Source organism: Tenebrio molitor, chromosome 7, assembly GCF_963966145.1.
Source record: "Tenebrio molitor chromosome 7, icTenMoli1.1, whole genome shotgun sequence".
In the NCBI taxonomy this organism is placed as follows: Eukaryota; Metazoa; Arthropoda; class Insecta; order Coleoptera; family Tenebrionidae; genus Tenebrio; species Tenebrio molitor.
In genome coordinates, this window is record NC_091052.1 from 21,320,931 (window position 1) to 21,339,051 (window position 18,121).

At 36.7% G+C, this 18,121-nt stretch overlaps 1 protein-coding gene across 1 annotated transcript; it reads right to left on the minus strand.

Moving 5' to 3' along the window:
• Positions 1-276: 276 nt before the first annotated feature.
• On the minus strand, positions 277-17,918 carry Brr2 (U5 small nuclear ribonucleoprotein l(3)72Ab). Its single transcript, XM_069054051.1, has 11 exons — positions 17,222-17,918; positions 16,855-17,018; positions 16,525-16,799; positions 16,190-16,434; positions 15,853-16,099; positions 15,466-15,795; positions 13,516-14,615; positions 7,937-10,336; positions 7,033-7,699; positions 6,276-6,976; positions 277-626 (listed from the first exon to the last, which is right to left on the minus strand). Exons 1-11 carry the CDS (start codon positions 17,264-17,266, stop codon positions 387-389), a joined length of 6,414 nt encoding a protein of 2,137 aa, XP_068910152.1. The 5' UTR covers positions 17,267-17,918; the 3' UTR covers positions 277-386.
• Positions 17,919-18,121: the final 203 nt, after the last annotated feature.

Sequence of the window (18,121 nt, forward strand, 5' to 3'; positions counted from 1 at the left end):
TATCAAATTTATGAATTGTCAGTGCATGCATAATACCTTAAAAATTTGGCACCATAACCAAGGGCGTAGCAATAATTTTCTGCTGGGGTGGGCCAGATTTTAAACCACAGACAGATGATTGATAGATATTGCAGATGTATCTTGTTTTTAATGTGTTTTACTTTTATTCTGGGGTGGGCCAGGCCCACCTGCCCCCCCCCCCCTTTGCTACGCCCTTGACCATAACGTCAGAAAATGGTTAATAAACCGATTGAAACGTATCAATAAATAAGCACATAAAAATGTACACATTTATTGATCACTAAATTTTAAGTAGAACAGACTTCGTTTATTGTACGAATTTTTAAAATATAAAATAATTCTACATGTTATTTTTAAACTTCTAATTAATCTGATTCACTTTCGCTACTTTCAAAATCTCCCACATCTATGGAAAATTTGTATTCTTGATCGCAACCCAAATAGGCATCACTCATAAAATACAACGTGTAATTATGATGTCCCGGACTTGGAGCAACGAAATCCAATTTGACACGAGCCTTCTGTTGTAAAGTAAGTCGTTTTATTGAAAGTAAAGAATTCGACTTCGGGTCACCAATAACCACCCACCATCCTTCTTCCCTTTTCTAAAACCAAAAATAACAAATGAGTTACATGAATAGTAAAATAGCTATTTATACAATAAGAGCTAAAAGCGATACTTTTTATCACCGGGCGTGAAAATTGTTCATCGAGAGGATGTCGAGATAAACAACACGCCGCACAGTGGGGCGAATAGCCTGTTTCGCTGGCCAAAACTCGAAAATTTCGACGTTTTTTGAGCACAGTCTTGTAGAGGAAGCTTTAGTGCATCTAAATCCGAAAGACTTAGGTCAAAATGTTGTATACCTGCTTCCCTGGGGCATTCGAAATTTAGCCCTCTCGAGTAAGCACGCGCGACGCTCCGCTGCCGTGTTTCAAACATAAAATTCAAGCGATCATAGTGTAAAAACAACGTGGACGATTTTGATTTTATAAAATGGAAGTCGATCAGCAAGATATGTAGAATTATTGTATGTACTTTAATTGACAAAAAATGTTTTCCTTCTTTTGTTCATTAAAGTGTACATTTTTTTTACTATTAAAGTGCGCACTGCCTAAAGTTGCCTTTTTAGAAGATACAGCCGTTAACGTCTTGCGCGGCAAACGTTGACGCGCTCCGTCAGGTCTATGATTACCCCCATAGGTCTCGGTAAACCTCATGATTATAATCTCCTTACCAGATAAATGGAGTTCTACATTAAAAAACAATTAGAAATTCTTTAAAATAAATTTTCAAAAATAAAAGGTGGTCGTCTCTCGATTTCCCAAAACTCAAAGGACAAATTGTTGCAGCCTCTTATATCGGAAATGAAAATGAGATAGAATAATGCTTCTCGAACTCTGTTTTTTACACAAAAAATAAAAAACGACTTGAACAAAACGTCTCTATCGAAGTTAGTACATGTTTATTTCGCTTCTATTATTTTCATTTAAATTGTTCACTGCTTATTAATAAATACGATTCCATTTTGAATTTGATAAATCTGACTCCGAAAACCGATTTCATTTTTGCTGTATCCATGGAAATAAGAACGAAAATGGAATGGAAATAATGAAGAAAATAATTGCAAACCTGATCACAATCATTCAGAATTATTGGCTGATATTAATAAAGAGGTAGCATTTGCTTTTGCTAGCAATTTTTGTAGCCTTTGCTCGCATATGCTATGCTTTTGTTTATACAGGGGACACCCGGTATGTGTGCTAGCAAAGGCTGGAAAAATTGCTAGCAAAAGCAAATACTACCTCTTTATTAATATGAGCATATGAGCCATTATGTCAATGCCTAATAAAAGACAAATAGTCAAAATCTTTTTTAATATTTAAAGTAAACGAGATCAAAGCTGCATCTTTTGAGCCTCCATATCTTCAAATCTAAAAGATACAGCATTTTTAAATTATTTTTCTCATGATTTCCTAACATGAGTTGACATTGCCCCGTTGAGTTGTTCCGCGCGAATTTTGGGACATCCAGTATAATTATAGTCTGTCTCAATTCTAAATGTCCACCAACACTGCCATGCTACGTTAGAAATACAATCGGCAACACCGTTTGGTGAAAGATGCGTCAGGTTGTATTTGTCAGGTTATCATTCTCTGTGTCTGTCAATTTCCGTTTTTAACAACTCAAGATTTTAGAATAAATGAAAAGAACGAAAACCTTGTTTAATGCAGCAAGTAAGTAGGTAGAAAATAAAGTCCCAAAAGGAAAATGAACTTATGAACTACAGGGTTATTATAAATGATTGTGGTCCAAGTAGGAGTAAAAAAGAATGTAAAATTTATGGTTGCCGCTCCATATAAAAAACATCAAAATGATGTGAATAAGTGAGTATACACCGTTCACACACAGGAGTTAAATTGGGTGCAAAACAAATCAATATTTTTAGAACTGGTTGCAAAACAAGTCAATATCTTTGGATTCAATAGTTAATTTAAAAAAAAATAAACAAAAACCCCATCATCGCACTTTTCACCTAAAAAATGACAGTGACACCGACAAAAATTGACAGTTCACATGAATGCGGCAAAAAATTCATATAATAGGCATGGCCTGCTTCGGCCACAATCATTTATAATAATCAGGGCGCGGACAAAACGTGCGAATTGCAACTCGCATTCACGGCCTCCTAGATTAATAAGAGACTTTTGTCTCTTAACGGCCGCGTGAGTTTTTAGTACGAGGCCTTATTTCTGTTTTTGTGAGGGCGACACAATACATTGCATATTTGGTTGCCTACTATTCAATTTAACAATAATCAATTATGTTACAGTCAGTTACAGTGCAATGTGAAACCAAATAAAAAACGCCGTTTTTGCATATTGAAACAATGTATTGTAAAAAAAACCTAATTAATAGGATGATTATTTTAATTTTAATAATTTTCTTCTTTTAGTATTAATATTGATTTTCTTAATTTTTTGTGATTCTAAATTACAATAATTTTTTAATACTGCAGGCACTAATTTGGCTACTATAATGTTACATACCAACTTAAAATGACACTCGCATTGAAAAATTGGGTTATTACAAAGGTAGGATACAAATACATTCTTTAAAATGAAGTCGACCTTGTTGGTTGGAAGATTAGGCAGAATTTTTACCATAATTTGAATGGCATATATTATTAAAGCTACAAATTTTTCATTGGGGTAATTTAGTCTTCCACGATCTTGATTGTAAATAAGTTCCAACAAGGCATTTGTTTGTTCAAGAGAGGAGCTTCGTAAGAGGGATAAACATAAATCACAATTCACAGATTCTTGAACTTTCATAATTAGATATCCACATAGAAATGCTGTAGCTGCTGATTCTATATCACGTGAACTGACATCACATCTAAATGTAGTTAAATTTTCTAAATCTTCTACTATTTCGTCATTTAGAATTATGGCAATTTCATGACTATCATTATAGTCAGAATTAACGTCAAGCTTTACATTGCTGGTGTATTCAACTCCATTCATTGCGTTACTATTATTTATAGTTTTATCAGACCACCTCTTAAAATTTGTCTGAGAGCATATTCAGCTGTTCTGCAATCTGTTAAATCATTACAACCACCACGAAGTCTGACGTTTGCAAATAATGATTCCACCGGATCCGAACTAAAACTTCTTGTCAAAACGTAGAAAAAATCAAGATCGCCAATTAAATATTTAATACATAAACTTGTGCTTCTTGCAGTAAAAATTAATGCTTCAGCTGTTTCTTTGCTTAATCCTTTAATGCCGAGATTTTCTGAACTGGACTGTATATCATTAATATATTGGATAAATTCTCCATTTAACCATGATAGTCGAGCATCGTTGTTATAGGGAGCAGTATTAGTATCTCTCTGATGGATATGTTGGGTTTTATTGCTAACGTCGTGCAGCTGGAAAAATTTATAGATAGTTTCCATATATTTCACAGTTGCAGTGCAATCCTTAAAATGAGCCAACTCTTCGCCACCATGGTCAGCAAGGTATACTAATGATGCAGTAACCCGTGGTGAAAATATTTGCACTGCTAAATATACTTTCATCTTTTCAAAATTGGATGGATAGAGATGTTTTTTGGTTAAATATCTGACAGGCTTTGTTATTAGACCTTCTTGAATATCTGAGAGTTCTCTTAAATAATTTGCCGAAATTTGTCCATCAGACGAAGCCATGTCATGATCTAAAAACAAATTCCGTGCGTTTTTGACTAGGTGGCAATAGTCAAAACTCAAAAAAAACTTAAGTCCGGGATTGTATGGATGCGGGACTACATTTTCCAGTGTGCCATTTCCAAAATGCTTAAACAGTGCAACGTGGGATTTGTGATTATCCCCTACAATTCTAATAACAAAAAACCCGCACTCACTAAGCATCTTCAACACTTCCAACGTTAGTTTATATAAATCCTTCCCAGTCAATTGCCTATGAAAAAAGTAGCTTGCGGGTATTATGTATTTTGTTGACAATCCATATATTACATAACCAAGAAGCTGATTAGCGATAACTGGCTTAGCTCCAATTTTATCCTGGGACTGATTTATTGTTTCTAAACCGAATATACGGTCCTCTGCTTTCGAATAAGATATGCTTTCTCTGACAGCCATATCGTCAACCACCAAAGAACAAACTTTTTCAGAAGCTCTCAAGGTTTTAATTTCACACATTAGTCTGTGTTTGATTAAGTTATCATTTCCTGTACCAAAGTATTTACTTAATGTTAATTTGCAGGGTAGTTTAAAAAGCAGATTTCTTGGAAACTCGTATCCTTTTGGGGAAGAATATCTCCACGCAATGCACTGGCGAATGGTTAATTCTGACCATCTTGGAACCTTCTTGCTATAATTCTTAATTTGGTCCAAAATAAATATGGCTCGGGGATTCATATTAGCAGCATCAGTTTTAATTGTTTGCATACGTTTCCACTCTGAATTATTTTTGTCTTTTTCCACTCTTACTCTTACTCGTTCTTTGAGTCTGTTGTAACGAATTTGCAACCGCTTCAATTTCTGTGCCAAACACAATTTTGTATAGAACAAATCTTTTAGTGTTAGACTTGATTGTCGTTTGAGTACCGATTTCACAAGAACATCCAAAGTTTTCCAAAATATTAGTTGCTATGTTCATATCATCATTTGAAGACTAAAATTGTATTAACATAAAATTTGGTTTTATTATGATGATAAATATACCTTAAATATAGAAGGTATCGCTCCTGTAACTAACATTCGCCGCTTTGTGGTCGAACGAAAATCATTAGGCTTAAAGTGCTCACTACATACGAGTGAATATTCCTTTAAATTGGGAATATCTAAACATATATCAGTGCAACAATGTTAATATCTATACTTGTATATGAGGATAATTACACCTTACCAGTATAATTAATCAATGTTTGTTTCCATTTTAAATTCAAACTCAAATTTGCGGGAAAGCCATGATACGAAATATTGTTCAAATTATGTGAATTGCAATTATTTACACAACATTTCCTTATTTCAGACATACTCTAGCAGTTTACGAGAAAAATATTTGTCAATGAAACACGCAGAATGAAACAGTGACAATTAAAGTGTTGGTGACAATATTTTGTCATTCGTGTCATCAATTCTTTTTAACACCCGACTCCTGTGATGTTTAAATTACTACCGCGAATTTGCAAAAATTTACAAAACGGATCAATAGAGGGAGTTAGTATAGAAAAAGCTAGAAAAAACAGAGATTTCATGAACTCACGCAGCCGTATAAGAGACAAAAGTCTCTTTCTAATCTAGGAAGCCGTGCTCGCATTCATAGCCGTCGAGTTGAGGCATGCGCTCGTCCGCTAATTCATCAGTCATCACTGTCATCAGTCATCATATCAGTTGTGCGGAGTGTATTACGCCAGGCTAATACGACGCGTCACTGGACTCGGTAAAGTGGACCGCCGTACATTTAATTACTTAGAATTCCCACGTTTTGTCCGCGCTCTGACAATAACCCTGTACTATTTATTGTTTTCGAATCATGTTTTTAGAAATGAGATAGACAATAAAAGAAAATTATTTTTTTTTTTAATTTAACTTAACTCTTCCTCAACAGTTATAAGTCGGTTCTATCACATCGATTAAAACCCTTGTCAACGTATGTTCATTTGGGTACAAATATTTACTTGCAGATAAACATTAACCTACTACCCTCGCATCATTAAAAATTATCAGTGTAGTGCATACCTGTGGGAAAAATGGAGCTATAACAGGACCGTTCACTTCATCCTCTCTTTCAAGTTGGACTGCCACATGAACTGAAGAACCAGAATGTACTTTATCCTTATCCAAAACTTCGTAACTCAATTCAATATTTGGATATCGGTTACAAAATCTGGCCACGTCTGCCATTTGGGAATCGTTCAACTGTAACAATTTCGACCTGTCTTCGTCTTCCAATTCCATTATGTCGAACACAGTTTCAACTCCTTTGTCCGTACATCTTTTTACAATGTCAGTTGTAAAATGTGGCAACTGTTTCAAATATGAATCTTTACTCCACATGGCCTGAGTTACCATCTGAGCCAACTCCATAGCGGCAACAGCTGGCGAGAGCCATCCGTTTGAGCTTAGTACGTCGACACAGGCTTGTATGAGTCTTATAGCTTTACTCAAGACGTTTTCGGTATCTCCTTGAAGTTCTGCTCCCAACTGAAGTCTGCACAAATGAGCCTGGATTAGAAGGTTCGTCTTTACGTGAGGATCGTTGAATCTAGGTGAATTTCCACTGGAGGAAGTCAACTTGTTTGGTAACTTCGCGGAAAGTTGTTTGAGAATGTTGTCTTCGCGGTGACGTACTGGAAGATCTTCGTATTCGGCAGCTGACGATATAATTTCTAGTAATCCGCGAATTTTGGTTTTACTATTCAGTGACAAGCTGAACAACTCTGAAATTTGAGAATTAATTTTAGTTGAACGCAACTGTGGATTAATTTAGACTTACCAATCGTTGTATAATTAATGTAATAATATGCCGCGATCATTCCCAAATTAAGAGGAACGCAATCTATGTCATCTTCGATGCTGATACATTTTGATTGTTCTAAATCTGATAAAGTGTTTTCAACCAGTTCAGACAAATGATCTGACAAGTGTCTATGTGTAACTCCTTGCAAATTATAATAGTTTGGATTCTGGGTGAGTCTTCTGTACAAAAATGTCCAAGTCAAATAGTCTACTGCGTCTTGTTTATTTTCAATAGTTTTGGTCACGATTTCAGCGTTAAAATGATCGTGAAGCCTGTGATCCAGATGACTCTCTACGGGTAACGGGTCACTCAAAAATTTCTTGAAGAAATCTTTTTTTGAACTCTGACACATCAAAACGCATTTAGCGTCGTCATCTTCCAGAGGACGATTGGCGCGCCCCACCATTTGAAGAACATCAGTGATAGGATAGTCTTCATATGAATGAATTTTTCCATTGTAGAATTGTGTGTCCATTATGACAACTAAATGGGCGAATATGTTTACTGTCCAACACAAATCTCTACTGACAACGGCGATCTGAACAGCTCCAGAATCGAATAATTGTTCGACGAGGCGTAAATCACTTGCGCTCAATCCTTCGTGCATGTAAGCCACCCCTTGGGAAAGCGTCTCTTTTAGAGTCTGAAAATTAAAACATTAAAGATTCATAGTCCATTTTTTTTTCCTTCAAAGACCAGCTGTACCACCCTAAAACCTTTCGTTTAGGAACATCTGTATCGTATAATCTCCTAGATCAAGTTTGAGGTTATGTCAATAATTTTCAAAAGTGAGAAAAGTTTTAGGTGTAAGCAAATTTTATACCAAAAGACAAGAAACAAAAATGAACACTACTTAAACAACTACTTCCAAAATAGCTACCTTGTCTGTCATTCGATCGAGGAATGGTTTGATGTCCTCTTCTTCGGCGTGGAAAAATTTATTGGACTGTCCTTCAGAAGCTGCATAGGTAAGCAAATCGATGGCTGTTAATCTGGACTGCTTCCTCGTCGGTACAAATACAATAACTGGTTTATGGGGGCTGTATCGTATTATCGAGTTATACACTGGTTTGGCCATTGCAATCAATCTTGAAGCATTGTGGGTTATGTTTATCCCTTGTACATGCAACTCCAATGGAATCGGCCTAACACTTGGATGAAAATTGAACGTAGCATTCGCATTGCAACCCAACCATTGAGAAACATCTCTGTAATCCATAAGCGAAGCGCTCAATGCTATGATTCTAATAGGTTTCTCGATCTGCGACGAAATGTATCTCATTCTTGAACAAACAACTTCTATGACAGGTCCGTCCTCTCCTCCAATCAAATGAAGCTCATCGATGATAAACAGGTTGACGTTCTGCACGTTTTTCCTCTGTTTCCATCGGCGAGACAAAACGTCCCATTTCTCTGCCGTACTTATCACTATCTGACCCTTTGCCAGCAGCTTTAAATCGGTTCCGGTTTCTCCCGTCAGCAGTACGACTTTTTTGCCTAGCATCTGACCAAATTTATTATGCCAATCGGCGAAAGTCAATTCAGCTAACGCATCCTTAGGCACCAAATAGACACACCGTCCTTCCGGATTTCGGTCGAACAAACGCAGTATCGCAAACTCGGCAATCGTTGTTTTTCCAGAACCGGTAGGAGCTCCAATAAAAATATTATCGTCGCCGTTGTACACAGAATTGAAAACTTGAGTCTGAATGGGATTAAACTGAGGAAATTTGTCGCTGTACAATGACTCGTACTTATCATTTCTGAGAGCCGTCACTGGCAGAGGTTGCAAATCTAGCAACTCAGTTGGAGGAAAGTTCTTTTCAGGCAAGATCAGATGTCTGAAAGACACGGGTAGTTGTGTTTCTGCCCCTATCCACCTGTCCGATACTATTCTCAGAAAATACTGAGGTGGCAGGGGTTCAAAAATCGGCACGAAAAATTTGACCAAATGCTCGTCTTGTGAATATTTCGATTTCAAGAGGAAATATTCGTGATGCAAAATAACTTCTGAATCTACGTCTTCTACTAGAATCCAAAAAGCTTCGGACGCCCCGTGAAGCTTGTCGTCCCACTGGAAATCTGGTGTTATGGTTAGTTCAACCTTTAACATTGACCTGGTAATGGGTTGTATGTGGGTGGAAAGTTCCAATTTAGGAAACTGATGTACGTATTTGTGAATGGTTTTTCCTAATTTTGGTACACGGATCAGTTCACCAATTTCGTTGGGTCCCAAGTCGTAGAGGCGTTCCCACGGGAAATTCTTCTTCTCGATCTTCTTCACTATTTCTTCGGGCATTTTACGAAATTGTCTCAAGGGAGACATCGACTGCCACATTCTCTTATCTATCATTTTACACAACGACAAAGACTTATCGGCCAATTGTGCCCATCCTCTGTGTAATACAATTTCAAAAATGGCTCTCATCAATCTAGACGCTGACTGTGTCACGTAGACCATGTCCGACATCAAAGCAAAACCTTCCAATTTCAACTGGGAAATGTAGGCCTGCAAGAGCACATTCACTTTTGCACTTGGCTCTTCTATGCTTTCCTTAATTGGTATGGGAACTCTTTCCATTAATTTCTGCAACTCCAACTTTTCTTCTTCGCGAACCGTAATATTCCTAAATTCCGATGACAACGAAAACACTCTGAACAATTCGATTTCGCTGAGCATCGGTTTAAGAAGTTGATTGTAAGTCTGCATTGTTTCGTGAGTGCAATAATAGTGGGACGAAATTCTACCCAACTCGGTGACTTGAAACTGACCTGTTTTCCTATCGTACTTAACGAGTCCGCTGCGATCTAAGTGTAAAGCGGCAGTGTGCACTAGATCAGCTCGATGTTGCTCCAGTAACTGATCCTGTTTAAAGTGATCGTGTGAAATACCATACAGAGTGGGTTGTCTTAGCATCCTGATATATAAATAAGTGTATCCCAACCAGGTCACTGCATCTCGTACGTTTTGCACCGTACCTAAGACGATTTCAGCGTTGAGCATGTCCGGTAATTTGGAAACCAGTTGCGACTCGATCGGCAATTGCTGATTGAGAAGAGATAAGTAATACTGAAGCTCGCTGTGGTTGGTGATCAAGATGCCTTCGCCTCTTGTGTCGTACTGAGGTCGACCGGCACGACCTAACATTTGAAGAACATCCAAAGCGCCTAATTCGACCCACCTGCCCTTTTCTGGATTGTATATTTGGGTACCTTTGATGATGACAGTGTGGGCAGGCAAATTGACGCCCCAAGCAAGGGTGGCGGTTGAAACTAACACCTGTCAAAAATAATGAATATTAGTTTATGTACCTGCCTAAGTAACATTAATCATCCTTTGATGCTTTGAAGAAAATGTAGATTTGTCAACAAGAAGTTACTCCCTAGGATTTAGGGATATTCGTTACTTGGTTGCCGTAGATTTGGTTAGATTGGAGGCTATGTGGTTTCTGATGACAAACAAGAGATCTCGTAACCATGTCAAAAATTTCTTAAAAAATTTAGGTCAATTAATTTAATGTAATTCCTTGTAGCAGTTGCAAATGGCTTATTTCTCGCTAACTGATAGATGTTTTTTCGTTTCACAATCAGTTTTGGTTTCTGGCGGCATATTTAGTTGGACTTGCGCAAAGAATCTCTCAATTGATAGTTGACAGAATACGATAAGTACTATACGTCAACCGTCAACATCAATGGTTAACCAACCTTTGGCATTCAATAGTAGTTTTAAAGGCCCACGAGTGCCAAAAAAGGCCCAATTTACAGACGAACGAGTTGAATACGTTTTTTTGTTCGACGAGCCCCTTAAAGGCTACAAGTCGATTAAAATCTTTAAAATTCGCACATTTCGTTTTGGCAAGTTGTGACATTTATCAAAATCCGTTTACACAGGAGAAAATTCTCAAATTCTGACAGTCGAACAAAAAAATTACTTTTGAAAATTCTAGTTACATTCAACATGAAAAACGTAATTTCCCTAAAAGTTCGAATCCTAGAGAGTAATTTCTTGCTGATGTTACTTTAGTTATTTAAAATTTATATAGATGTACTGTCGCGGCCAAAATACTTTGGTCGTCACTTTTTGACACTTCAATGTAAATAAAGTATTAATGTCAATATACATGACAATTTCAAATTATTCTTGTCAAAAATATGGCATCTTCAGTTTTTGATAAATTTAGAATCGTCTTACTTGCTTCTGAAGGTTGTCTAAACCGCGACCATGTTGATCTTTTGCTTTTGAACCTTGCCTCCGCAGCTGGGATTTACCCCACCCGTATGACACCGCTGGATTGAAATCATTTTGACAACAGTAAAAAATAAGGTTAAACATCCTAAAGCTTGCTTTACAATTGAATATCATTTATGTCACATTGACGACCAAAGTATTTTGGCCGCGATAGTACCATTCCGAACACGGAATCTTGGCCAACATTTTTTAAACATTTCTAAAAAAATTGATGTAAACCAATCATTAGTATCATTAATAAATGACAATTATTTAAAATTATGTTGAAGTTTTTCTTTAACATCAAAAAGTAGTGAAATGACATTATCGAGTCAAAAGTTGCATTATATTCAATAAAGGCCAGTTCACACATATTTGTCAGTTAAATGTCAGTTCCATGTCCGGAATAGTACGAGTGATACTGCAAAATTGCCAATACATTTTTTTCTTTATACCTAATATGAAGTGAATCTACAGGGTCTCATCGCAGTTGGCGTTGAAAGCCCACACAACTTTTGGATGTGCCGCCAGCCTCGCAACGTTAGACAAACTAGTAGACAGATTTCCACTACTACCAGTATCGCCACCTATCGGCGATACTAGTCTTACTCATATTATGAGCACGGCTTCCTAGATTAATAAGAGTCGAAGCCTCTAATACGGCTGGTCGAGTTCATCAGTTGCAAGCATTTTTACTGTTCCTGAGAGGGCGCCACTATACATTTGTGTATTTGGCTGCTTAACCGCGTACAAATCTCATTTTAAAAAGAATCGTAATTTGTATGTTACATACACTACTTCAAAAAGTAGATTATTGATAGAAAAAAAAAAACATTAATACGATTTTTCATTAATTTAATTTAAATAATTTTCGTTTTTTAGTAGAGGGCGCTACTATACTTTTGGCTTTTGAAGGAACAGACAGTTCAAGGAACTCGACCGTATTAGAGGCTTCGACTCTTATTAATCTAGGAAGCCGTGATTATGAGACTTGCGGCACATTCAACTGCGTCACTAACGCCAACTGCGATGGGACAATAATTTATAATGACCCTGAGAATAATCTTTATGTAAAGTGATTTTTTTTTAAATCAACTGTCAGTGTGTTGTCAGCTTGGTATGAGGAACTGAAAGGACAGCGTGATCAACAATGACTGAGTCTGTTGGCAATGAAACAATTGAAAAGTATGTATTGGTGTTTTTTGTCTCGTAATTGGCACTGACCGGATACCGGATTTTTTAACTTGCGACGACATTAAAAACATTCTTGGTTACGTTTATGCTATTAGAAAAATGAACCTTCGATGGTAAATTTAAAATTTGCCAAATTTCATTGTTATCAACAGACTCAGTAATTCTGGATCAGTAAATAGTGCATTTCGCAATAGTCGTTTTCCTTTTACAACTGAAGTGAGAATATCACTTTATTTACTGAGGTGAGAATATCACCTTACTTCACCAGCGCAAATGGAATGACAATTCTATGTTTTTTTTTAAAGTTGACTCAAGTTGCAAAAAATCACTTTGCATTTGCAACAGAAATTTTATGGCATTAGTCATTTGAAATTACTTTAAAACTGTACTTATATGGAAAATATTCAACCCAAGCTATGATTTTCTGGTCACTTTGTGCCTTTATTTGGTTCAGAAATATGAAAAAAATGCTGTTGCAAATGACAAGTGGTTTTTTGCAACTTGAGTCAACTATAAATATCAACGGAAACGTCAAAGTAATAAACCTATACTTCGTACGCTGATAGATTGCACACTTTAGAAGCTACTCCCTCCACAAGTGAGCCAAATATCTCATCAAGCACATGGTCGAGAGGATGTGCTTCATCTAAAGGGAGAGGAAAAATCTCACTTGGGCTCAGATCGCATCTTTTAAATGGAACGCATGACAAAAGTGGGGCGAACAGAAGTGAGGTGAGAATATCTGAAAATCGTGGCAAAAGGAAAGCTATAAATGTAAATTTGAAAAGATACCTTCGCGAAAAAAAGTGGTGGGCAGCCCCTCACACAGCGTGAAAGAATGGCCCCGATTCGGTATTGCGAAGTAAGGTCGAAGAGTTGAAAGGTGACAAATCTGAATTGAGTAAGAAGACAACGTTCGATATTTATAGAAATTGTTATACAGTTGGTCGGTAAGCATAGGTTTTCGGATAACACAGTCTGGTTTTGACACTAACAGCTAATTTAAAAAAAAATAGACAAGTATCAATATACTTCACCTGTATATGCCTGTCGGCAAACAAATCTTCTACCAACGTTCTATCCACTCTAGTCATTCCAGCGTGATGGATCGCAAACCCATACGGTAGCAAATCCTTTAATTCGTGATTCTTTACTTGCTCCGCTTCAGTCCTTAACACTTCCATCGATGCTGAACCCTCTTTCAAAAACTGTCCCAAAGTATCTTTCTCTAGACACATATCGCGAATTGCTCTAGCGGTTTTTCCGGTCTCCTTCCTTGAATGTACAAAAATTAAAACTTGATTACGACCAGCGTGTTCCATGGTCTTTTCGTAGACAATTTCGTTCATCACTTGGTATCTCTTTAATGCCTTCTTTTCGGTTACACCGATATACTGTTGTTCCAATGCTACAGGTCTGAAGCTGTTGTCAAAATAAAAAAGACCTGTATCTGATTTCACTCTGAGAAATGCGGAAACATCTTGGTAATTTGGCAGTGTTGCTGACAGACCGACTAAACGCACGTCTTCTTGGGTCGACTCGATCATCCGGATTGTCCGAGCAACCAAAGCTTCCAAAACCGGTCCTCTTTCGTCATGCAACAAATGAATTTCATCGATTATGATCAATCTGACTAACGAAGTAAAAGTTTTCTCTCCTCCTTTTCGTGTGATGATATCCCACTTTTCAGGAGTGCACACTATTATTTGTGTACCAGCAATTTGCTCTCTTGTCAACTGATGATCACCAGTCAATTCGGATACTGTGATATTGTAGCTGGACAACCTTTTACCGAAGTTACCAACCATTTCCTGTACGAGAGATCGCATCGGTGCGACATATATTATTTTAAAATCGTCGGCGTTGATGGTACCATCGATGTTGATGTGTTTGCCGATTTCTCGCATCATGCACAGCAGCGCCACGTTAGTTTTACCGGCGCCAGTAGGGGCACAAAGAAGTAAATTTTCGTCAGACTCTAGCGCTGTTTTATACAAACGACTCTGAATACGATTTAGAGTTTTAAAACCTTCAAATACAGGTTGAACGTACTTTGGGAGTTGATCAATGGGTTGCAATTTTTCGTTATCAGCGTAAGGTTTTGGTTTTAAAGCTGGAACGTGTACTTCTTCGTAACCTGTGAAAAAAATTGATTACATTCTTTAAAACACAACAAAAATCATTTTTATGCCTATAAAAACAGTTTACAAGATGTTAAATATAGCACTAAAAAATAATACAGCTTTATTGACAATCATAGAAAATTTTCATAGTGTTCTCCCCCAGCTTGGATACAACTGTTAACTTGCTGTTTCATATTCTGTATTGAATTGTGAAGTCACTTTGACAATTCAAATCAAGTTGTCAACAGTGTTCCCAATCTAATTTAAAGTCATTAAAATAAATGTCACTACTGCTTGACCAGAATAACTTGGCGGATGAGATGCGCAGAAGAGAAAACGAGCGAGTGTCTGTAAGACAAGGATGTGGCTACGGTTGTAGGTACGGTACACTCAATGAAGCAAATCTACTCAAAACAGCCCGGACATGCTGTTCACTTGAAAGCCGTTTCGCCCGTTCGTACACGATCAGACACAACAAGTGCGCTCCGCTAGTGGGAGGGATTTCAGTCCACTGCGTCACCCGCCAAGCTGTTTTGGTCGACCTGTAGATGATTAAATTTATATTTAAAAAAAATTAATAAATAACAATGGACACTTCGGAAAAATAAAAGGGTCATTATTGACCTTGATGTAATCAAACAAGCTAATCATTAAAAATACAGTCTATAGTGCCTACTGACCAAATTTTTTTTTTGCCAAATTAGTTCCAACAGAAGTAAAATAATAATTAAGTACAACTATTTTGTTGTTTTTGTTTTAACATGAAAAAGTACATAAGTACATTAAGTATTCTAATAACTGAGTAAGAAAATATCCATAAAAGATCAAAAATAATTTTTCTGATATATGACAATTTCGACATACCTTTCCTTTGTTTTCTGAATGAACCATCAGGGAGCTGACAACGTTTATTCGCCATAAAATGTGAACCTTGTGTGAAAACCAAATCCTCCAAATCAATCACATGTCTGGATCCAGCTACTTGAGCTCCAGGACCAGTGTCCATTTCATCAGCTTGATCCTTCCTTCTAGATGATCTTGAAGTGGACTCTTCATCTTCACCATCATCATCTCCTTTTCCTGTCTCCAGAAGTCGTAAAATACGTGTCAAACCTGGATCTTCAGACATTTTGTCTTTAATCTTTTGTCTCTCTGTGTCACTCTGTGATTTTGCTAGTAGTGTGCAATGCAAAACTGCAAAAAAACAAAAAAAAACAGTTAAGTATCAAACAGAATTTTGTGAGATCTTACTCATTTGTCTATGTTTTTTCAGTTGTTTAATAAAATCAAAACAATCATAACCCAACAACAGAACCAGTTGATTTTCACATTCACGATCATCACCAGCATCACGAAGTACATTTAAAACCTCAGCTGCTTTTGCTTGAGACACCATTGCATCATCATAAATTTTTGAAAGACGCCTTTGTAACCAATATGCATCTATATCAAGAGGATGTAGAGCTTTTTCTTTTTTCATTTCCTCAACACCACCAAGCTAGAGACATTTTTTGATAATGATTTAATCTTGTAAGGAAACAATTTGAAGGTTTGTTAAAATTATCATATTCAAAAAGGTACTACTTACATTTTCAGCATGAATAGCACTATCTTCTTTAGCTTCTTCACCTTCTTCATCATCCAAATCTTCACGTACTTCTCCATACATATCCTCATCATCTTCTTCTTCTGACTCTTCAAACTGGACATTAATACCATATGTTTCATCAATATTTTCTTCATTAGTTGTAGTTTTATTGTCTTCATTACCAAAATCAGTAATTTTTTTACCCAAATTTACAAGTAAAGCAAATCGTTCTTCAGCAATTGTACCTAAAATAGAATGTATTTGTCTAGTTCTTATCTACATTCATATCCCACTTTTGTGATATTTAGCAACAGAACAATAAATAAGAATTGTACCTAATAACATTTCAGTTTCTTTCTTCTTTTCTCGTTCCTTCAATCTATCATTTTTTAAAACTGCTAAAACCTCGTCAGCTGCTCCACAAAGAATGTCTCTGGGCTGGTCACCTAAAGCTTCTTGCAAAAAACTCAAAAGAACTTCATATGTTTGTCTAGTTTCTTGTGTTTTTGGTCTATAGATGATTCCAACCATCTCGTCAACACCTTCTGATAACAAAGTAGCACCTTTCATACGGGTAAAATCATATTGTGCTTCATCTCTTTTTTGCCGCCTAAAATTTTTATAATAATGTATTAAATGAGATTAATAAGAAACAACTGACATACTTGACTTTACGTTCTTCAGCTTTACCAGGCCTTGTTCTCTGCGCCCTATCTCCCATTTTTGTACCAGACAATTTTCCAACAAGGGAAACAACTTCTCCTGTTGCTTCATCTCGGCTTCTTCTTTCAATCAAACGAACGTCCGCTTGTAAGACAAGATTCGAATTCTAAAATCATAATTAGCAAGTTAGTCAAATGATAATATTTACTCGATACTATACACGACTCTATAAACGTAACCTGTACGTTTTACTTTTTGAGCGGATAAATGGCGATCGCAAGTTAAAAAAGTCACAATACGGTTCAACAATAAATCATTAAATAAAAAGTAAACAAAACTGAGAATTTATCATTAACTTTTCGTACTTACGGCTTTATACTCGTATTGAAGCTGCCGAGCCGCAGCATCCGCCATTTTTCACTTTTCTCACAATCACAATTCTCTGACAATACCCAGTTGCCAGTTGTCATCTGTCAACAACGGTTAAATAAGACGACACAAGCAGCGCTGCCGCCTGCCGCATGCTAAAGTCACTAGTGAGTCTAGTAGTGATGAGCAAAGAGAAAAACCGCAATTTTTTCATAACGCTGCTATCGGCGATCGCGATTTTTGAATAACGGCGATTTTAAAGCGTTATCGCGATCGCGACTTTTAATCCCACTAGGTGAAACGTTTTCACCATTTAGCGGCCAAGCGCTTGCGTGATTCATTTCGCTGCTATATTAATTTCACAATTAGGTACAGTTGCGGCCGTTGAAATCTCAGACAGGAAAGATTTAAACACTCTGTATAAATTCCGAAATTTGATTAGCGTAAACAGGATTTTCATCAAGGATTATAAAGTCAGTGTCAGTATTTGACATATTAGGTCAGAATCGCGCGTAACTTTTGAAATGCCGCAATTATCTGATTTGCAAAAATGTGTTAGACTGAGGGACGGTGTGAGTATAAGAGCCATTGCGAGAGAAATTAATGTGGATAATGTTTGAGTGACATTTTGAGAAACGTCACTTTCAATCCCATTTACAAAGCCAAAAGTTTGGCGTTGTCAAAGTGTCTGAGTTTTCAACGGCCGCAACTGTACTTAACAAAATTTAAAATATGAATTTAAAAAAATATACCTGCGTCTACATTGGAACCTGTAAAAGGCTGAAAAGGCTCTAAGCCTCAGTAGCAATCCACATGTGCCATCTTAAATTGTAATAGAAAATTTACCTAATGTATGAAAAAAGAAAATAAATTAAATTGAATTAAACCGGTAACACAGGC